Source organism: Aquarana catesbeiana, linkage group LG02 (assembly GCF_042186555.1).
Source record: "Aquarana catesbeiana isolate 2022-GZ linkage group LG02, ASM4218655v1, whole genome shotgun sequence".
Classification (NCBI taxonomy): domain Eukaryota; kingdom Metazoa; phylum Chordata; class Amphibia; order Anura; family Ranidae; genus Aquarana; species Aquarana catesbeiana.
Window position 1 is genome coordinate 695,188,888 of NC_133325.1, and position 24,012 is coordinate 695,212,899.

The 24,012-nt window shown below is 42.8% G+C and overlaps 1 protein-coding gene across 1 annotated transcript in view; it reads right to left on the reverse strand.

The window, feature by feature from the left end:
* Positions 1-24,012, reverse strand: part of EFCAB5 (EF-hand calcium binding domain 5) — a 90,425-nt gene that overhangs the window by 31,166 nt on the left and 35,247 nt on the right. The window contains exons 10-11 of the mRNA XM_073616850.1: positions 23,001-23,093; positions 19,218-19,310 (exon numbers count right to left, since the gene is read on the reverse strand). Coding sequence (XP_073472951.1) covers positions 19,218-19,310; positions 23,001-23,093 — 186 coding nt within the window. The remainder of the gene's footprint in view (positions 1-19,217; positions 19,311-23,000; positions 23,094-24,012) is intronic.

Below are 24,012 nucleotides of genomic sequence, written 5' to 3' on the forward strand. Positions count from 1 at the left end.
GAGCACGCAGCCCGGCCAGTCAGGAAAGGGGGTGGGGATGAGCGAGCACCCCCCCTCCTGAGACATACCAGGCCCCATGCCCTCAACATGGGGGGTGGGTGCTTTGGGGGAGGGGGGCGCCCTGCACCCCCCCACCCCAAAGCACCTTGTCCCCACGTTGATGAGGACAAGGGCTTCTTCCCGACAACCCTGGCCGTTGGTTGTCGGGGTCTGCGGGTGGGGGGCTTATCGGAATCCGGCAGCCCCCTTTAACAAGGGGGCCCCCAGATCCTGGCCCCCCACCCTATGTGAATGAGTATGGGGTACATCGTACCCCTACCCATTCACCTAGGGAAAAACGTGTCAATAAAAAAACACACTACACAGGTTTTTTAAGTAATTTATTAGGCAGCTCCGGGGGTCTTCTTCCGACTTCGGGGGTCTTCTTCCAACTTCGCCGCTCTCTCCTGCCTCTTCTCCCGGTGTCCGGCCACTTCTCCCGGTTTTCGGCCTCTTCTCCCGGTGTTCGGCCTCTTCTCCCGGTGTTCGGCCTCTTCTCCCGGTGTCTGGTTCTTCTGCCGGCTCCTCCGCTATCTTCAGCCACTCTATTGCTAGTGGTGGCCCGGACTTCTGCATCGTCTTCTTCCCTCTTCTCTTCTTCCAATGTTGACACGATGCTCTCTCCCGCTATAATGCTGTAATGCTGACCGCTCCGCAATGACTTATATAGGCACTGACCCCGCCCCCTTATGACGTCACAGTCCCAGGGCATGATGGGACTGTGATGTCATAAGGGGGCGGGGTCACCGTGTGACCACGCCCCATGCCTATATAAGTCATCGCGCACCGCTCACACAGCATTACAACGGGAGAGAGCATCATGTCAACATCGGAAGAAGAGAAGACGGAACAAGACGGCAGAGAAGACCGGGCCACCGCTAGCAAAAGAGCAGCAGAAGATAGCGGAGGAGCCGGCAGAAGAACCGGACACCGGGAAAAGAGGCCGAACACCAGGAGAAGAGGCCGAACACCGGGAGAAGAGGCCGAACACCCGGAGAAGCGGCCGGAGACCGGGAGAAGCGGCAAAGTCAGAAGAAGACCCCCGAAGTCGGAAGAAGACCCCCGGAGCTGCCTAATAAATTACTTTAAAAACCTGTGTAGTGTGTTTTTTTATTGACACTTTTTTCCCTGGGTGAATGGGTAGGGGTACGATGTACCCCATACTCATTCACATAGGGTGGGGGGGCCGGGATCTGGGGGCCCCCCTTATTAAAGGCGCTCCCGGATTCCGATAAGCCCCCCGCCCGCAGAACCTGACAACCAACGGCCAGGGTTGTCGGGAAGAAGCCCTTGTCCTCATCAACATGGGGACAGGGTGCTTTGGGGTGGGGGGCGCAGAGCGCCCCCTCCCCTGAAGCACCCACCACCCATATTGAGGGCATGCGGCCTGGTACGGTTCAGGAGGGGGGGGGGGGCGCTCGCTCGTCCCCACCCCCTTTCCTGACCGGCCGGGCTGCGTGCTTGGATAAGGGTCTGGTATGGATTTTGGGGGGGCCTCCACGCTGTTTTTTCGGCGTAGGGGTTCCCCTTAAAATCCATACCAGACCTAAGGGCCTGGTATGCCCCTGGAGGGGAACCCATTTGGTTTTTTTTATTTAACCGCTAAGCCACCGCCCACCGTCATATGACGGCTGGACGAGGCTTCTATTGTTCTGGGAGGACGTCATATGACGTCCTCGCCTTCCGAGCCACTAGGGGGCGCGCGCAGCGCCGCCGGCGGCGCGCGCGCGTGCCCGCTGCGTCGCTCGGGACCCGGTGCGCGTGCCCGGCGGCCGCGATGTCCGCCGGGCACCCGCGATTGCCGGGTAACAGAGCAGGAGCGTGGATCTGTGCATGTAAACACAGATCCACGTCCTGTCAGAGAGGAGAGGAGACCGATGGCATGTCCCTTGTACATAGGGACAGCGATCGGTCACCTCCCCCAGTCAGTCCCCTCCCCCCACAGTTAGAATCACCTCCTTAGGTAATACATTAACCCCTCGAGCGCCCCCTAGTGTTAACCCCTTCCCTGCCAGTCACATTTACACAGTAATCAATGCAATTTTATAGCATTGATCGCTGTATAAATGTGAATGGTCCCAAAAATGTGTCAAAAGTGTCCGATATGTCCGCCGCAATATCGCAGTCACAATAAAAATTGCAGATCGCCGCCATTACTAGTAAAAAATAAATAAATAATAAAAATGCTATAAATCTATCCCCTATTTTGTAGACGCTATAACTTTTGCGCAAACCAATCAATATACGCTTAGCGCAATTTTTTTTTACCAAAAATATGTAGAAGAATACGTATCGGCCTAAACTGAGGAAAAAATTTGTTAAAAAAAAAAAAAAAATTGGATATTTATTATAGCAAAAAGTAAAAAATATTGTGTTTTTTCAAAATTGTCCCTCTTCTTTTGTTTATAGCGCAAAAAGTAAAAACCGCAGAGGTGATCAAATACCACCAAAAGAAAGCTCTATTTGTGGGGAAAAAATGATAAAAATTTCATTAGGGTATAGTGTAACATGACCGCGCAATTGTCATTCAAAGTGCGACAGCGCTGAAAACTGAAAAATGGCTTGGGCAGGAAGGGGGTGAAAGTGCCCTGTATTGAGGTGGTTAAAATTTGACGTGGAGTTCCCCCTCATGATTCATACCAAACAGTGCCTGGCATTGGCAGGGATCCAAGTCGGATCCCCGCACCAGTGTGAATCTGGCTCGCGAGGTGTCAATCTCGCCGATAAAAGCAGCTAGATTGACACAATATCAGACAATACAGAAGTTGATCAAAGGGTGGTGGTAAAGAGCTGAAAAACCACGTGATTTGGTGAAAGTTGGCTGAAAAAGTTCTGCTGTGTGTATGCAATACAAACTTATGGCCAACGCCCTTTGTACAAAAATCCACGGGAAAGTCCTATCGTGTGCATGAGGCTTTAGACAGCTATCACAAGGAATGTCCCCATTGGAAATTCAAAATTTTAGCTATTCCCTAACTTTCAATCTGGGTGAAAATGGTTACTAGGGCAAAAAGAGAGGATGAATCCCCCATGTGAAGACAGAAATAAAAACATGACAGGTTGCTAATCCTGCCTTATTCCTTCAAAAAAAAGTTTTAGCTTTACTGTATATACAATTTAAAAAATTGCATTGTTTCATTTTGTTGTGTAAGATAACAGTTGCTCAAGACAGTTATTATCTATTTATATTACAATCCGAATTCCAAAAAAAAGTTGTGACACTGCGTAAAATCTACATGAAAACCGAATGCAATGATTTGCAAATCTCATAAACCCATATTTTATTCACAATAGAAAATAGAAAACATATCAAATGCCTAAACTGAGAAAACATAGTATTTTAGGGAAAAAATAAGGTAAGTTTAAAATTGATGGCAGCAACACATCTCAAATAAGTTGAAAGAGGGGGGAAAAAAAAGGACGTGGTACTAGCAAGGAAGAGCTGGAAGAACATTTTGTAACTAATTAGTTTAATTGGCAACAGGTCAGTAACATGAGTGCGTAAAAAAGAGCTTCGTAGGCTTCATTCCACGGAGCCCGCCTCGATCTCTCCATTGATCTCCGCTGAGCCGGCGGATGACAGGTCCCTCTCTGCTCTCTGCTCACTGAGGGGCTTGTCAAGCGCCGCTGCTGCCTATGGAGAGATCGGATGAAAACGGACAGCACCACCCGATCTAATGCGCCAGCGACGGATCCGGACGTAGGGCCATCCGTCTGCTTTTAGCGTATAGAAAAAAATGTGTCTGCGCTAGATAAAAATTAACATTCCAATAATACCATAAGTGCTAAGTGCAAAAATAAACAAATACACAAACAAAAGTGTTATAACTGACCAATAATAAATCAGAAATAACCATTAGTGCATGAATCTCCAAAGTGCACAGTGCTATATCAAACACACAATATAAGTGTCCAATCAAGAATGAAAAAAACGTATAAATTGAAATAAAATTTAAAAAAATATAAAAAATATATATAAAAAAATATAAAAATCTTCCTGTGAATCTTTAAAGTTCAAAACAGTGTATATCCAAAGATATAAAAGTGCCCAAAATCAGTGTCCATAATCAGTGAAGCTCATACATCTTGTCCTTCCAAAGGTGCAACACCATAAAACGTGCCTTAGTGTCTTCCAGTGACCCCCACAAGCATATACGCTCACCTTCCTGCGTGTGACACAGTATTTAAACTCTGTCAAACACGCTTTGGAGACACTCCTGTGCTCTAATGGAATCAGCTGTGTAGACCTTCAATGCTCCCAGTCATGATTTTATATGCAAAAGAAAAGAAACTCCATAGCGCAACATTGCATGATAATATAAAGTATTTTATTATGAAAAAAAACTTACTCCCCTTGCAGGGGTACTCACATGCTGCGGGTGCGTAAGTGCACCATCCTAAACAAGCTTAAACTAAAACAGGCCGATCTCGCGGCATATAAAATCATGACTGGGAGCATTGAAGGTCTACACAGCTGATTCCATTAGAGCACAGGAGTGTCTCCAAAGCGTGTTTGACAGAGTTTAAATACTGTGTCACACGCAGGAAGGTGAGCGTATATGCTTGTGGGGGTCACTGGAAGACACTAAGGCACGTTTTATGGTGTTGCACCTTTGGAAGGACAAGATGTATGAGCTTCACTGATTATGGACACTGATTTTGGGCACTTTTATATCTTTGGATATACACTGTTTTGAACTTTAAAGATTCACAGGAAGATTTTTATATTTTTTTATATATATTTTTTATATTTTTTTAAATTTTATTTCAATTTATACGTTTTTTTCATTCTTGATTGGACACTTATATTGTGTGTTGGATATAGCACTGTGCACTTTGGAGATTCATGCACTAATGGTTATTTCTGATTTATTATTGGTCAGTTATAACACTTTTGTTTGTGTATTTGTTTATTTTTGCACTTAGCACTTATGGTATTATTGGAATGTTAATTTTTATCTAGCGCAGACACATTTTTTTCTATACGCCACTTACACGATTATGGAACGTGATTAAGTGTTTGCAGCTGGTTTCTACTCAGGATTGGTTTTATATTATATTTATATACATTATATTTTATTATTTTATCAGGCATTAACCCGTATGTGGCTCGCAAGGCTTGTTTATTATTTTTGATCGTCTGCTTTTAGCGGATCGGACGGGGTCGGATGTCAGCGGACATGTCTCCGCTGACATCCGTCGCTCCATAGGCTAACTTGAAGCACCTGTTCAGGTCCGCCGTCAAAACTGTCAGGCTGTCAGGGAGTCAGGGTGTCTCAGCCTGGTTTCACACTTGTGCGGTGCGAATTGAAGCTCAGGTTTCACTGGGGAGATAACAATCTCCTGTTCAACGGATTCATTGCGTTTTTGCTCAGGGAGAGGGGGAGGGAGGGGGGGGGGGAGGGGGAGGTGTAGTGAGGAGAAAGAGAAAATCCTTGTTCAGAACGCAATGCATCTGCGAATCAGATGCGTTCCCATAGGAGATAATAGGCTTGTAGTTCGCACCGCAATGCCCAAAAAACGCACACGTTTTTTGTGCAATGCGCAGTGCGAATGCAACGCACATATGTGAACCAGATGCATTCATATGAATGTATTTTAAAATGTCCTGCGAATTAGATGCGGTGTAAGCCGCATCTAATTCGCATAGGTGTGAACCCGGGCTCAGAAGAATAGCTAAACATTGTTATTACATAATATCGATGTACTATATATATATATATATATATATATATATATATATATATATATATATTTTATATAACAATTATAGAATGTTTCTTAATGTAAAATTGCAAAGATTATTAATATATCATAATTTACAGTAGATAATATTATCAAAAGATTCTGAGAATCTGGGAAACCTCTGTGTGCAAGGGACAAGGTCAAAATGCAATTTTGAATGCCTTTATCCTTGGGCCCTCAGACTGCACTGCATTAAAAATAGGCATGATTGTTTAATGGACATCATTGCATGAGCTCAGAAATACTTACAAAAATCACACTTTGAACACAGTTCTCCATGCCATCCAAAAATGCACAGAAGAAGCCATATCTGGACATAGTCCAGAAACGTTGTCATCTTCTCTGGTCCAAAGCACATTTAAAATGGTCTGCTGTAAAGTGGGAAACTGTTTTGTGCTCAGACAAATTAAAATTTTACATTCTTTTTTGCAACCATGGGTGCCGTGTCCTCCGGATTAAAGTGGAGAGGGACCTTCCGGCTTGTTATTAGCCTGCATCTCTAATGGCATGGGGTGGCATTAGTGCATATGGAATAGGAAATATGCACATCTGGAAAGGGACCATCAATGCTGAAGGATATATCCAGGTTTTAGAGAAGCATCCAGATAATGCCCTTTTTCAGGGAAGGCCTTGCATATTTCAGCAGGACTATGCTAAACGTCAAACTGCATCTATGACAACATGCATTGCTTTGTAGTAGAAGAGTCTTAACTGGCCTGCCTGCAGTCCAGACCTTTCACCAATTAAAAATATTTGCCACATCTCGAAACAAAAAATACAACAAAAAGACCAAGGACTGCTGAACAGTAATGCCCTGTACACACGGTCGGACATTGATCGGACATTTCGACAACAAAATCCATGGATTTTTTCCGACAGATGTTGGCTCAAACTTGTCCTGCATACACACGGTCACACAAAGTTGTCGGAAAATCCGATCATTCTGAACGCAGTGACGTAAAACACGTACGTCGGGACTATAAACGGGGCAGTAGTCAATAGCTTTCATCTCTTTATTTATTGTGAGCATGCGTGGCACTTTGTGTGTCGGATTTGTGTACACACGATCGGAATTTCCGACAACGGATTTTGTTGTCGGAAAATTTTATAGCAAGCTCTCAAACTTTGTGTGTCGGAAATTCCTATGGAAAATGTGTGATGGAGCCTACACACGGTCGGAATTTCCAACAACAAGGTCCTATCACACATTTTCTATCGGAAAATCCTATCGTGTGTACAGGGCATTATAATCCTATAGCAGGCAAGAATGGGACAACATTCCTCTCTCAAAATTCCAGCAACTGGTCTCCTCAGTTCCCAGATGTTTACAGAGTGTTGTTAAAAGAAGAGGGGATGCTACACTGTGGTAAACATAGCCCTGTCCCATATTTTTTTTGAGATGTGTTGTTGCCATCAATTTAAAAATTACCTTATTTTTTTTTTTTTTGCTAAAATGGTATATTTTCTCAGTTTAAACATTTGATATGTTTTCTATTTCTATTGTGATTTGTGAATAAAATATGAGTTCATGAGATTTGCAAATCATTGCATTCATTGCGTACACAGTGTCCCAATTTTTTTGGAATTGGGGTTGCATTTTATCTTATTAATATATCAACTTTACAACCATGTAACACATAACAATAGGATCTCTTCAAAGAAGCAGTTCTCCTTACACAGTCCCTAGCTATTATTTTTTGGCAAGTTATATTCAGGACACTGGGTAATATGAGGCTAGGGGACTATGTAGAAATCAAGTAAGAATCTCCACTGCCCCTTCAGTAGCACTGTTTCTCACTCAGCTACGTGTAAGGTATGACACAGGGAACAAATGTTTTATATTCCTTCGGTTAGAAATTTATACGAAAAATATTAATATCAGAAGAAATAGGTGATGTATTCCTTGTTTTTAAATTTTTGGCAATGATATATAAAGTAACTTTAATAAAACATACAGGGGAGATTTACTAAAACTGGAGCACTCAGAATCTGGCGCAGCTGTGCATAGTAACCAATCAGCTTCTAACTTCAGCTTGTTCAATTAAGCTTTGATAATAAAACCCGGAAGCTGATTGGTTACTATGCACACCTACATCAGATTATGAGTGCACCAATTTTAGTAAATCTACCCCACAGTGCCCACAACTGGCTAAAAAAATATTTCAAGGGTTTTATTGCCACACTTTGGTCATCAGTCAGCAGAGGTCATACCATTAAAAGTATGCATATTATTATAACTATTCTCATGCTGGGAAACAGAATAGTATTTGTTTTGTTTTCCACTGACAGGGCACCAGGCGTTAGTTGTCCTTGTAGTCTATCGTATCATATTATAGAGAAAAGAAAACAAGTACTGAGTTAGAGTATTTCAATCAATCCATTTTGTTCCAAGGAGAACATATGATATGTGTGTTCTGGCTGCCAGACATTCCTTTTGATCTTACAAATAAAATACAAGAGTACGTGCAAAGAACCACATCAAAGTGAACTTTGGCTGCCCTATAAAAAGCTATTTTCACATGGCACAGCAAATAAAGGTTTAGTGTTAATTGCATGATCACATGCTTAGTCCTAGGGATAAGGTTCAGAATTGCCACTATCATGGGTTTGAGGTTAATCCTGCAGGTATTAGAGATGCATGGTCCTGGCAAATTTATTTCACCTAAAAAAAAAATTTTATAATCATAATGCACTGTATGACCTTTGAACTATGGTCATTAGGCTTAGAGGGGCCAATAGGAGGGCTTTTGTATAAACAAGCCCCCTCTCTATAAAAGAATGTCGAAACCGAGCAGTCACAGTGTCAGTGTATTGGAAGCCGCTGTAGGAAAAGCATATGGAGAGCTGACAAACTGCACAGGAAGACTTTAAGTTCAGTCAGTTCTGATTGCTAGCTCTTTGGGCAATCAAACCCTGTGCTGCCTTTTTTGTTCCTACCTATTATTGGGGCTTTTTTTGCTCTAATTTAGTTCTGCGGTTGTTTTAAGGTCAGATTTGATGTCCCATCCAAAACTTTCTCTTTTTTGTTTTTTTGGGGGTTATATTGCTTTTTGAATCATTCTTTATTTAGCAATTCCAATAATACATTTAAGCAGTAACAGTGCAGGCAAATACAGTCATATGCTACACATTTCAAACTAATTTCAAATAAGTATACCATGAGGTGTACATGTTGTGCAGAATCTTTAAAAAAGTGAAGCAGTCCTCAAGGACTCATATCCCAAACCCCTAGAAAGACCTGCAGTATGAATGCACCCTTCCTGCGGCAAATCCTAGTTATGGTAGTGCAGGATGTATCTTATAGAATACAGTGGAAGTGCAGTAATGTTTTTAAATTTGAATGGGATAAAAGGGAAGGCAGAGGAGAAGAAGGAACTATGAGTGGATGGGTTTGAAATTAAAAAGAGTGAAGAAAGGGTAGACAATTAGGTAAGTCTAGATAGGAAAAAAGGAATAAGACTAGGGATGGGTAAAGGGTACCTACAGTGCCCTGAAAAAGTATTCACACCCCTTGAAATTTTCCACATTTTGTCATGTTACAGCCAAAAACGTAAATGTATTTTATTGGGATTTTATGTGATAGACCAACACAAAGTGGCACATAATTGTGAAGTGGAGGCAAAATGATAAATGTTTTTCAAAATTTTTTACAAATAAATATCGGAAAAGTGTGGCGTGCATTTGTATTCAGCCCCCTTTACTTTGATACCCCTACCTAAAAATCTAGTGTAACCAACTGCCTTCAGAAGTCACCTAATTAGTAAATAGAGTCCACCTTTGTGTAATTTAACCTCCCTGACGGTAATCCCGAGTGTGGCTCGGGGTTAAATTTCAGTCCCATTAGCGGTAACCTCGAGCCACACTCGGGATTACATTGCAGGATCCTGGTGCGGCGTTACTTACCTTGTCCCCGGGATCCTGCGATGTCCCCTGCAATGTCCGTGGGCTCTGTCTCCTCCGAAGCCTCTCCTTGCCAGGCTCCGTTCCCTGCGAGCGGCGCGACGCACGGGGGGCGGAGCCTGGTGGCAAATTCAAAAAAATGTAAAAATCATAACACATACAGTACTGTAATCTTACAGATTACAGTACTGTATGAAATTATTTCACATCCCTTTTGTCCCAAGTGCCCATGACCTGCATGCAGTTTTATATGATATATACTGTTCTTTCTGCCTGGAAACTGGAGATTGTCCATAGCAACCAAAAAGTGTCCCTTTACATCAAAAGTGGCTTTAGATCAGCTAGAAAACAGCGATAGTAAATTAGAACACTTGCAGAATTGAGCGATAGTGAATCGTGGGGAAATGTATTTTATTATTATTATATTATTATTTTTTTTAATTATTTATATTTATTTATTATATTATAATTTATGTTTTTGTGTTTCAAACTTCATCATACCCGGGATATCTACTAAACTCTGGTTTGGACAGATTTAAGTGCGTTATTGCTAAGAATTACAGGCCTACAATATAAAACGCCAAATTTCCATGCAAAATAATTGTACCGCTTTCAGCACCTAAAATCCAAAATAATCATACCGCCAGGGAGGTTAATCTCAGTATAAATACAGCTGTTCTGCGAAGCCCTCAGAGGTTTGTTAGAGAACCTTAGTGAACAAACAGCATCATGAAGGCCAAGGGATAAAGTTGTTGAGAAGTTTAAAGCAGGGTTAGGTTATAAAAAAATATCCCAAGCTTTGAACATCTCACAGAGCACTGTTCAATCCATCATCCGAAAATGGAAAGAGTATGGCACAACTGCAAACCTACCAAGACATGGCCGTCCACCTAAACTGACAGGCCAGGCAAGTAGAGCATTAATCAGAGAAGCAGCCAAGAAGCCTGTGATAACTCAGGAGGAAGTGCAGAGATCCACAGCTCAGGTGGGAGAATCTGCCCACAGGACAACTATTAGTCATGCACTCCACAAATCTGGCCTTTATGGAAGACTGGCAAGAAGAAAGCCATTGTTGAAAAAAAGCCATAAGAAGTCCTGTTTGCAGTTTGCGAGACGCCATGTGGGGGACACAGCAAACATGTGTAACACTCTGTAACATGCGCTCTCCACCTGCCTGCTTATACATATCACCCTGCCTTCTGTCCTCTCCCTACTACTGCTCCTACTTGCTCATTCTACATCCATATACTGATAAAACCTCCAATACTGCCCCTTCACATAAATCACATTCCCACATTACCTCCCTCACCCTCCTGCTTCTCCTAACCTCTGGTGACATATCCCCAAACCCTGGGCCACCATCATCTGTCTTTGCCCAACACTCCCATCCCCCTACACCCTCTGGCAGGAGCCGCAACCCACAGAACTTGGTCTCTATTCCTCTTTCCAAAACCAGCACCCTCTTTTCCTGTGCCCTTTGGAATGCACGCTCTGTCTGTAACAAACTCACCGCCCTTCACGACCTCTTTATCACAAATTCCTTTAACCTACTTGCCATTACTGAAACCTGGCTTCATGAATCAGATACTACTTCTCCTGCTTCCCTCTCCCATGGGGGCCTTCTCTGGACTCACTACCCCAGACCAAGTGGACGGAGTGGGAATCCTTCTAGCCCCATGCAGTACCTATCAGGTACTTCACCCACCTCCCTCTCTGATACTCTCATCTTTTGAGGGACATCATCTGCCGGCCCCCTGGACCAGTATCAGCCCTCCTTGATAACTTCTCTGCCTGGCTACCCTACTTTCTCTCTTCTGAAATCCCCGCAATTATTCTCGGCGACTTTAACATCCCTGTTAACACTAACACTACTATTACTTCTAAACTTCTCAGTCTAACCTCATAAATTGACCTGAAGCAATGGATACAGGCTCCTACTCACTCCAACGGCAACACCCTTGACTTTGTCTACTCCTATCTGTGCACTCCGTGCAACCTTTCCAACAATTCTCTCCCACTCTCTGATCACCACCTTATTAGTTTTGCTCTCTCCCTGTCTTCCACCTCCTCTCCCTCTAACCGCCTAACAGTTACATGTAGAAACCTTCGCCACCTCAACCCTTCTCTTCTCTACTCTGCTACTGATCACCTCTATGACAAAATCTCACCTCTGTCCTGCCCCAACCTAGCCACTTTCATCTACAACAGCTCACTGTCTTCCTCCCTAGACAAGCTTGTCCCCCTCACTACACGCAGAATTAGGCCCTGACTGCTACAACCCTGGCAAACAGATGACACCAGAAGTCTCAGAAAACGTAGCTGCACTCTTGAGCGCCTGTGGCATAAGACTAAGATCCAGGAAGACTTCACACAATATAAATCTGCCCTCCTCAAATACTATTCTTGCCTTCACACTGCCAAACAGACCTACTTTATCACACTCATTAACACCTTTTCATCCAGTCCACGTCAACTCTTTTCTACCTTCAACACTCTAATCTGTCCTCCACTGCCTCCACCCACCAACTCACTCACTGCCCAGGAGATCGCCAATCACTTCAAAACTAAGATTGATACAATTCATGAGGAGATCGCCACTGCGCAAAAACCTCCCCCATGCAACACCCCATGTCCACAGATACAATCATTACTTCCCTCATTCAACCCTGCTACTATTACTGAGGTTGCTAAACTTTTATCTAACACTCATCTAACCACCTGCCCCCTGGATCCTGCTCCCTCGCAAATGCTACGCTCACCTTTGATTCTACACTCTCTAACTCACATTTTCAACCTCCCCTCTCTTGTGGCATCTTCCCAAACTCTCTAAAACATGCTTTAGTCACACCCATACTTAAAAAGCCCTCACTGGACCCCACCAGTCTCAACAACCTACGTCCCATCTCCTTACTCGCCTTCTCCTCCAAACTTATTGAAAGACTGGTCTACAACCGACTAAGCGACCATCTGACCATGAATAAACTTCTTGATCCCCTTCAGTCCGGATTTCGCCCTAAACACTCCAGGGAAATTGCTCTCCTTAAACTCTCAAATGACCTACTAACGGCTAAAACCAATGGACACAATTCTGTACTACTTCTCCTGGATCTCTCTGCTGCCTTTGACACAATGGACCACCCCCTCCTCCTCAATAAACTCCACTCCTTTGGTCTCCATGACTGTACTCTTCGCTGGTTCTCATCCTACCTTTCCCACCACTCCTTCAGTGTCACTTACAACTCTACTTCCTCCTCTCCTCTTCCCTTCTCCGTTGGGGTCCCCCAAGGTTCTGTTCTTGGACCTCTCCTTTTCTCAATCTACACCACCTCCCTGGGTCAGTTGATTGCCTCTCACAGCTTTAAATATAATCTCTATGCTGATGACACCCAAATCTATCTCTCCACCCCCCAGCTCTCTCCATCTGTCTCCTCACGCATTACCAACTTACTGGCAGACATATCAGCCTGGACGTCACATCACTTCCTCAAACTCAACCTATCCAAAGCCGAGCTCATGATATTTCCTCCCTCAGGTGCCACTTCCCCTGATTTCTCTGTCAATATCAACGGCTCGAATATCAACCCATCTCCCCACGCCAAGGTCCTAGGTGTAATCCTGGACTCTGAACTAACCTTTCGACCCCACATTCTATCACTATACAAAATTTGCCTCCTCAATCTCCGTAACATCTCCAAGATACGCCCCTTCCTAAACAATGTCACCACAAAGCTTCTAATCCACTCCCTGGTCATCTCCCACCTCGACTACTGCAACTCCCTCCTCATTGGCTTACCTCTAAATAGGCTATCCCCACTTCAGTCCATCATGAACGCTGCTGCCAGGCTCATCCACCTCACAAACCACTCAGCGTCTGCTACACCCCTCTGCCAATCCCTCCATTGGCTGCCACTCAGTCACCGAATTAAATTCAAGATACTAACTATAACTTACAAAGCCATCCACAACCTGGCCCCCAGCTACATCTCTAACCTAGTCTAAAAATACCAACCTAATCATTTTTTTCGCTCCTCCCAAGACCTCCTGCTCTCAAACTCCCTTGTCACCTCATCCCATGCTCGCCTTCAGGACTTCTCCAGAGCCTCTCCCATCCTCTGGAATGCTCTACCCCAATCCATCCGATCTTCTCCTACTTTATCCACTTTCAGACGATCCCCGAAAACTCATCTCTTCAGAGAAGCCTATCTGGCCCCCACCTAACATTTATCTTCTCAATCAGCACATCACCCACAGTTATTACCTCTTGTATCTCTTGACCTTCCCTCTTAGATTGTAAGCTCTAAGGAGCAGGGCCCTCTGATTTCTACTGTATTAAAGTGTATTGTATTTGTACTGTCTACCCTCAAGTTGTAAAGCGCTACGTAAACTGTTGGCGCTATATAAATCCTGTATAATAATAATAATAACAACATGTGTAAGAAGGTGCTCTGGTCAAATGAGACCAAAACTGAACTTTTTGGCCTAAAAGCAAAATGCTATGTGGCTAAAAATTAACATTGCACATCACCCTGAACACACCATCCCCACCGTGAAACATGGTGGCTGCAGCATCATGTTGTGCGGATGCTTTTCTTCAACAGGGACAGGGAAGCTGGTCAGAGTTGATGGGAAGATGGATGGAGCCAAATACAGGGCAATCTTAGACGAAAACCTGCTAAAGTCTTCAAAGGTCTGCAAAAGACTTGAGACTGGGTCGGAGGTTCACCTTCCAGCAGGACAAATACCCTAAACATACTGCCAGAGCTACAATAGATTGGTTTAGATCAAAGCATATTCATGTGTTAGAATGGCCCAGTCAAAGTACAGACCTAAATCCAATTAAGAAAAAAAAATGCTGTTCACAGATGCTCTCCAATCTGACAGAGCTTGAGCTATTTTGCAAAGAAGAATGGGCAAAAAATGTCACTCTCTAGATGTGCAAAGCTGGTAGAGACATACCCAAAAAGACTTGGAGCTGTAATTGCAGCAAAAGTTGGTTCTACAGAGTATTGACGCAGGGGGGCTGAATACAAATGCACACCACACTTCACATATTTATTTGTAAAAAAATTTGAAAACCATTTATCATTTTCCTTCTATTTCACAATTATGTGCCACATTGTGTTGGTTTATCACATAAAATCCCAATAAAATCCATTTACGTTTTTGGTTGCAACATGACAAAATGTGGAAAATTTCAAGGGGTATGAATACTTTTTCAAGGCACTGTATGTCCTGATTACACAGAGACATCTGTAGTAGCGGGAACTCTGTCAGGACAAGGTTGTCAGCAGAGAGAGCAAGTTGGGAATTCTAGTGGGATAGATGTGATTCCCCTCACTCCATGATAAGCAAACGGAAGTATACTGGTGCCAATAAAACCAAGAATACTTGCGGAGTTCCACACGGTGGTGCAGGGAGGATGTCAGGTCCTCCATCCTTTAAGTTTCTGATACTTTATACAACCAAGGAAAAACTGGCTGGGGATTCATCTGTTTCCAGCACAAAGGGATGCAGGAGGGAGCTGTATTTACAAGGTGAATGAGTACAGGTTGTTCATATGAACATTGTGATAACTGATTGAAGTGTAGTAGGAATGCTGCTGGATCATCCCCCAGCTCTATTATTGTGAGGTCCATGATAACCGATTTTACCTTGGACCAGAAATGCTTTACAGTAGGTGGTAACGTTGTACTCCATAAAAAGTTATGTAACCACTTACCGCAAATCGCTGTAGCTGCCATAACCCCAGTATTTTCAGAAACGGCAAACATTTTTTTTTAGATAAAAGTGGTTTCTGTGGTGGGTTCACCGCAAGATCACTTTCGGGGGGTCGGGGGCAGGAGAGGGCCCACCGTGCTCCGGTCGTCTCCGCTGCTTACCGGAGACGTCGGTAGCAGCGGAGATGATGGCGTCCTCTCCCCTGACAGGCCTGGAGCCGAGTGAGGGAAAGATAGCCCCCACTCGGCATCATAACATTAGATGGCGGAAGCGATGTCAAACGTCAAACGTCACTTCCGCCCAATGGACTTAAAGGGGAAATTTTTTTTTTTTTTTTGCATTTAAGTGTAAATGTGAGCTCTGAGGTCTTTTTGACCCCAGATCTCACATTTAAGAGGTCCTGTCATGCTTTTTTTCTATTACAAGGGATGTTTACATTCCTTGTAATAGGAATAAAAGTGACCCATTTTTTTTTCTTAAAAAGACAGTGTAAAAATAAAAAATAAAAAGTAAAATAAATAAGAAAAAAATATTTTAAATGTCCTGCCAAGCTTAAAACTGGTAACCTGCAGCCATTTTCAAACATCGCCTATGGAACTTTTGAAGGTTAAAGTTTGTCGCCATTCAACAAGCGGGAGCAATTTTGAAGCATGACATGTTGGGTATCAATTTACTCGGTGTAACATTATCCTTCACAGAAATTGGTCTAATGCCGTGTACACACGGCCGGACTTTTGACGGACTGATTCACGCCTGACTTTTCGACGGACTTCCGGCGGAGTTTCGACGGACTTCCGTCCAACCGGACTTGTCTACATACAATCATACCAAAGTCCAACGGATCTGACCGTGATGACGTACGACCGGACTAAAATAAGGAAGTTTATAGCCAGTAGCCAATAGCTGCCCTAGCGTCGGTTTTCGTCCGTCGGACTAGCATACAGAAGAGCGGATTTTTCGACTGGACTTGAGTCCATCTGAAAGATTTGAAACATGTTCCAAATCTAAAGTCCGTCAGATTTTCGACAGAAAACGTCCACTGCAGGTCTGATGAAGCCCACACACCGTCGAATTGTCTGACGGACTTGGTCCGTCAGACCAGTCCGGTCGAAACGTCCACTCGTGTGTACGCGGCATAACTTTACTTTTGTCTTACTTTTTAAGTCAAAAAAGTGTATTTTTTCAAAAAAAAAATGTATTTGTAAGACCGCTGCATCAAATACGGTGTAACATAAAGTATTACAACGACCATCATTTTATTCTTTAGGGTGTCTGAAAAAATAATATATAATGCTTAGGGGTTCTAAGTAATTTTCTAGAGAAAAAAATGGTTTTAACTTGTAAACAACAAATGTAAAAAAGAGGCTCTGTCCATAAGTGGTTAAAGTGGAACTACACTGCATTTGAGCACCACAAACCAAAAACACTATTAAATTTATTTTTAATATTCAAAGCAAGCCCACCCCTCCATCCATGTCTCCTTTTTTATTTTACTGAGAATACACTTTGAAAAACACCCCCTAGCATTTCTGGCTGTGGCCATCTTGAGTAAGGGCAGTTGATTAATGTAGCATTTACTTCCTGGAATGCATCTGCCCTTAACTCAGGCACGCAGGCAGGAGGTGTGCTTAGCTGAGGAAACCCTTCCTCCCCTTCTGAAGACTCCTGGGATGTAAGACATCATTTACCTAGGCCTGGAAACCAGGAGGTAACTGAAGAGATGTAAAAAAAAAGTTTCAAACAAGTAAATATGATATACTTTACTATCTATTTTCTAATGCTAGCAGCATAAGGATTAAAAATAGTCAATGTTGAATGAAAGAGTGAAGTTCCACTTTAAAGCCCAATTCTTCAGTTTTACAGATTATTAATGCCTATAAGCGCACAAAATAAATTATTTTTTTCTATTTTGGTCTAGAAAAAGGAGCATCTCAGTGCTGATTCCCACTTCTGGATATAGGGAGAAGAGATGTCTGGTGGTACAGCTAACAGTAAGGACTCCAAGTGTGTTGTGGGAAGTCCATATCCCTGTTAAGGCTCTGAACTTGTGATAGCATTTGGATAACAATCTCCTAACCATTGCCTAGTTAGTTCCTGTCTGTTTTGCCCTGCCATTTGGATTCATCTGACCCTTTGCCTGGAATATGGCTTACTCTTTCAGATTGCTGCCAACCTTTTGATCTTGGACTGATTACACTTCTCTGCCTATTTTACACTATGCTGCTGCCTGCCCTGACCTTTGGTAGTCTCTGGATAACCATAACTGTCTACCACCTGACCTGACCGCCAACAGTCTTTGGACTTTCGTACAGATACTTGTTGTAAGTTATGACAACTGTGCATAATTTTTCTGATTAATAATATTTACTAATATTAATATTTACAACAATAATATTGTGCTGTGCTTTAACTCAGTAAACATCCTCCTAAATATCACAGGTACTTTTTTTTGTTACCTATGCTCTGTCTTTTGTACCAATAGGCTAGAAACTATAGCGCTGTGTACCAAGACCTGGGGCAACCAAATACCGTTAGGCCTGCTTCCCTAAGGTGGTGGTTTCCAAACTACGGCCGCGGGCCAGATGTGGCCCTTGGCTTGCCTTTATCCGGCCCCTTGGAGCACTTTTCATCCCACTGATAAAAGATACTATTTCTCCCACTAACACCAACAATGGGGCATAATTCTCTTTACTAACATCAACAATGGGGCACTGTTTGTCCCACTGGCACTAATGATGGGGCACTATTCCTCAAACTGATACCAATAATGGGGAGGTATTCCTCCCACTGATACCAATGGTGGGTCACTATTTCTCCCACTAATACCAATGGCTGGTCAATGACTGGTCACTAATCCTCCCACTGATCATAGGTGGGTCACTAATCCTCCCACTGATACCAAAGATGCATTGTTTTCTCCCACTGTCGCCAGGACAATTTCTACTCCTACCGGTCATAGTCCGGCCCCCCTAAAATCTGAAGGAGAGTAAACTGGCCCTTTGTTTAAAAAGTTTGGAGGCCCTGCCTTAAGGGAATGGGGGCAGCTAAAGGTGAAGCAACACTTGCTAACTATAGTTTCTGACCTTGACATTTGGACAAGTGTCACTCTTCTGCTTTTACTAAAGTCAATAACAGCACTTTTTTGGGGGGGATAGAATGGGGAAAATGTACACTTCCTGTCAGGATTTTATTTCTGTTTGTGACCCCCATTAGGGAGATTGTCACTCACTATCTGTCCCTTACACCTGTACAAGAAATAGAGGGTGTCACTAGAACAAAAGGGCACAGACAATAATAAAAATACCCCTTGTCCCCCCTGGACCCCCAAATCTGCTATGCCAGGCCTGCATGTCATATCCCCCCCCACACACACACTATACCGATCCAACAGAACAACCTCTCACCCACACCTCCACGTTAAAATGTACTAATTACCCGCATGCAGACTTCAGATCAGTGCTGCTTGCACCCAAGCTCCATACACTTGCAACACCTCCCAATCACCCCAGTAACCCTGCTCCCACCCAGCTTACCTTCCTACCAATCACAGTACCTTCCTCCCACTTGACTTCCTTAGGTAGCCTTTCTCCTATCCACCTTACCTCTCCTGCTCCTCTGGTCACAACAGCTCTCTTCCACCCATAATACCCCCCCCCCTTTGCTTACAGTGTCTGCTCCCATCCTTATCACCAACCCCCCTGGTCACAGCACGTTCACCCCACCTACTTCACCCCCACATTACAGCGTCTCCCTTCTATTTGACCTCCCTAGTCACACCATCTCCCTGGCCTTATTTTCTAGCTCACTATAATTACCTGTGAATTTGGAGACTGTGTCATGACACTCATCTTGACTTCTGTCACCATATGAACTGTACTGGATAGCCAGATCTGAAGTCAGCAGATCACCTATAAAAATAAACAAGGAATAATCGTGTATGTGTGTGTATATATATATATATATATATATATATAAAGATAGATAGACAGATCTCTCTCTAGATAGATAGATAGATAGATAGATAGATAGATAGATAGATAGATAGATAGATAGATAGATAGATAGATAGATAGATAGATAGATAAATAGATAGATAGAGATATATAGATAGATAGATATAGATATATAGATAGATAGATATATCTATCTATATATCTATATATCTATATCTAGAGAGAGAGAGAGAGAGAGAGAGAGAGAGAGAGAGAGAGAGAGAGAGAGAGAGAGAGAGAGAGAGAGAGAGATGGTATATACAAACACTCACACACAATAGTTTTCTATTTTACAAAAATAACAAATATTTACTATATTACTGTTGACATACACATGCGCACTGAGGCTAGTTTACTAAAGGAGGTATTGTGTGAACATTAATTTTCAATTATTCAATCATGTGAAAAGCAAATTCCTGTTTACTTATTTCATCTGCATATGACTAAACAATTAAAAATACTATTCATACAATTTATTGTGTAAAAATTCTCAATTCCTTTAGTAAATTAGCCCAAAAGTCTACCATTGCATGACATTTTACAGAATTTGCATTTGTGCATGGATAGATTTGTCCACCAAAAGGAACAAAGAGGACAGTAGATGAACGGATCCACAGACATTGATGGACAGCCACAGACTTTGCTAATACAGACTTACAGACAGCTATAAAATCACAGATGGACAGACATCAATGGTAAGGGACCAATATCCAAAGACATGCTGATAGGTTAATTGGATCCTGTCTAAATTGTCCCTAGTATGTATGAATGTGAGTTAGGGACCTTAGATTGTAAGCTCCTTGAGAGTAGGGACTGATGTGAATGTACAATGTATATGTAAAGCGCTGCGTAAATTGATGGCGATAAGAATATGATAAAATGATAAATAAATAAATAAATATCCTTTATGATTGTAAGCATGTGCCAATAAAATGCTATCTACTTTCACACAAAATGTCAGTTAATGGCTGGTAGAGTGTGGAATGGAGATAGGTGTTGCTTAATTTAACAATAACAGTGTTCAGCTTGTTTGACAATAGAGACTGTTTTAAGCATATATAATCAGGGTGGCTAAGATAGAACACGAAAGACACATAGCGGAGGAGAATAAAAAAAATCCCAAGAAATTCATAAATAAATAGTAAGAGAGGGAGGACAGATCATTTTGGCCCCATAAAGAATGATGAAGGGAATCTGGTCACTAAGGATGGTGAGATGGCGAAGGTTTTGACTGTATTCTTCTCCTAAGTCTTCACAAGGGAATCGGGGGGGGCTTCAGTAACCAAAACTGCAATGTTTATCCTCATGACACGTCACAGGAAGTACTCTCATGGTTAACAGAGGATAAAATTAGAAACAGACTTGAAAAACTTATCATAAAGAAGTCACCGGGACCAGATGGCTTGCACCCGAGGGTCCTTAAAGTGTTTGTTAACCTAAAAAAAAAAAATTCAGATTCTGGTCCCTTAAAACAATTACACAGTGTGGTGCTTGTGCTGTGTAATCTTCCCCCCTTTAAACTGTAAAAAAACTCCCTGAACCTGCCACTTTCTGTATGCCCTCTCTATACTGACCACGATAACAAGGGCTGCTCAGCCCTGACCACCGTGGCCCTCCGTCATATGTAGCTGTCCTCTCTGCTCTCCTCTCTCCCCCTCCCCCCTCCTTTCTGCCTGTCAGCGCTCTCGCGGTGTCTGTCCCCCCCGCCGATACTATTAAAAATAAAAACCCTACATTGGTCACTGCCAGCCCTCTATTAAAGGTATTAGAAGATATTAGAGATATTTAGAACGCTCATTTTTACAAAGGACTTGCATAGTGTGGTATGCCAGCCTCTAATAGAGGGGCTAGCAGTGAATAAAACATTAGACTTAACAAATACTTTAGGGAACTCAGTCAAGTAATTGCCAGACCATTGTTCCTAATTTTTACGAACAGTCTACTGACTGGTATGGTACCAGCTGATTGGAGAAAAGCCAATGTAGCACTAATCTTTAAAAAAGGACTAAGATATATCCCTGGGAACTACAGACCAGTTAGCCTAACATCAATAGTATGGCAAGCTCTTGGAAGGGATGATAAGGGACTATATACAAGATTTTAGTAATGAAAACGGTATCATTAGCAGTAATCAGTATGGATTCATGAAAAATCATTCTTGCCAAACAAATCTATTTACCTTCTATGAAGAGGTGAGCTGCCATCTAGATGATGGAAGGCCCATAGACGTAATTTATCTGGATTTTGCAAAGGCATTTGACACAGTTCCCCATAAACATCTACTGTACAAGCTAAGGTCTGTCAGCATGGACCAAAGGGTGAGTACCTGGATTGAAAACTGGCTACAAGGGCGAGTTCAGAGGGTAGTGATAAATGGGGAGTACTCGGAATGTTCTAATGTGGAAAGTGGGGTACCTCAGGGTTCTGTCCTGGGACCAATCCTATTTAATTTATTCAGAAATGATCTTTAGGATGGGATAAACAGCTCAATCTCAGTATTTGCGGACGATACTAAGCTAAGCAGGGCAATAGCTTCTCTGCAGGATGTGGAAACCTTGCAAGAAGATCTGAACAAATTAATGGGGTGGGCAACTCCATGACAAATGAGGTTTAATGTAGAATAATGTAAAATAATGCATTTAGGTTGCAAAAACATGAATGCGATCTACTGAGGGGAGAACCTCTGGGGGAATCTAGGATGGAAAAGGACCTGGGGGTCCTAGTAGATGACAGGCTCAGCAACGGCATGCAATGCCAAGCTGCTGCAAGCAAAGCCAATAGAATATTGGCATGCATTAAAAAAGGAATTAACTCCAGAGATAAAACAATAATTCTCCCACTCTACAAGACATTGGCACCAGTCCTCAGGAAGGATGTGCTGGAAATGGAGAGAGTACAGAGAAGGGCAACAAAGCTAATAAAGGGGCTGGAGGACATTAGTTATGAGGAAAGATTATGAGCACTGAACTTATTCTCTCTGGAGAAGAGACGCTTGAGAGGGAATATGATTTCAGTGTACAAATACCGTACTGGTGACCCTACAATAGGGATGAAACTTTTTTGCGAAAGGGCATTTAAAAAGACCCGCGGGTATTCACTAAAATTAGAGGAAAAACGATTTAACCGGAAACTGGGTAGAAGGTTCTTTATGGTAAGAGTGGTTTCTGCCACAATCAGTGGTTTCAGCAGGGAGCATGGATAATTTACAAAACTATTAGATAGTCACATAAACGACCACAACATACAGGGATATACAATGTAATATTGACATAAAAGTGTACACACACAGGTTGGACTTGATGGACTCGTGTCTTTTTTCAACCTTACCAACTATGTAACTATGAAACAAAATTACGAAAGGAAACAATTCTACACATGAACCTGTTATTAGTAAATGCAAGACTCAGCAGCATGACATATATGAGGATTACCACATCTGTCAGTGTATAAATCATACGTTTTCCCATGTCTAATTTGTAGGGAAGTATAAAAGCATAAACTGATAATATCAAATCTCAAAAGGCCATGCACACTTGCCCCTAAGTTAATGAGCTTTATTCTAGTCAATTAGTTGGACTTTAAGTTGTGAGGGGATCATAGAGTTACCTGACCAAGGTTTTCCCTCAATAAAGTGTGAGTCTCTGCTGCCATTGTCTTCGGCTTGTGGGGCTTGTCCATTCTCTGTTGTATCTGCTGTACCTATATAAAAATCATTAATATTAAACAAAAATCCATTGCAATGTTCACGGGACATCTGGGATTATAGCTAACAGAACCACATCCAATTGGTCTTATGGATACAGTAGTATTAGAGTTTTCATACACATTGGGACTAAAACAATTAGAACTTCTACACATCAACATGCGTGCAAAGCATAATATCCAAAAACATGCCAAGGAAAGGTACTTTGTGCAGTGCTACCCCCGTAGCAGCCGCTGGTGGTTGTGGTTCGTCTCCCACCCTGTACAGCCAGTCACACGAATTTCCAAACACACCAAGTCAAAAAGAAGGCCTTGCACTTTGTTTTTTTTGTTTTATTAGAAGAATTAAACTTGGATGGGGGTGGGGTACATATGGGATGCCCACTTGATTGAAGAAATATACATTGGGATTGAACTATATACACTCTGGTATATACAATCTCTTCTCCTCAACCTTCAGCACAAACACTTGCTTGCAGACTATCACTCCCAGGACTAGCTAGAACTGTTGTGGGGACCTAACATTGACTCTGTCAGGCCCAAAGCAAATGCCCTTTGCATTCTTGGACCGCGGGCCCCTATAGTGTAGCAAAAATGGTAGTCCTTTGTGCTGGCTGTCCCACATGTGGCTACTGCTCCCAGTACCACCTCTTCAGGCACTGCCAGCCCTCCTGGCTTCAGCTACCCCTTTACACTGCCCGTGCCACCACAGTTCTCCTGACTGGCTCTGCACTCATCCCAGACTACTCCATCCCAGTCCTCTCAGACGTGCCTCCCAGTCCTCCTGACTGTGTGTCACTCACCAGCCCTCTTTGCTGTTCCTGATGCTCCTGGAGACTTGCCCTTCAGTGTTCTCCCACTGTCCTTCTTGCTCCCAGTGCCTCCTGTCCAGGACACCTCTATGTGTCTTGAGAGG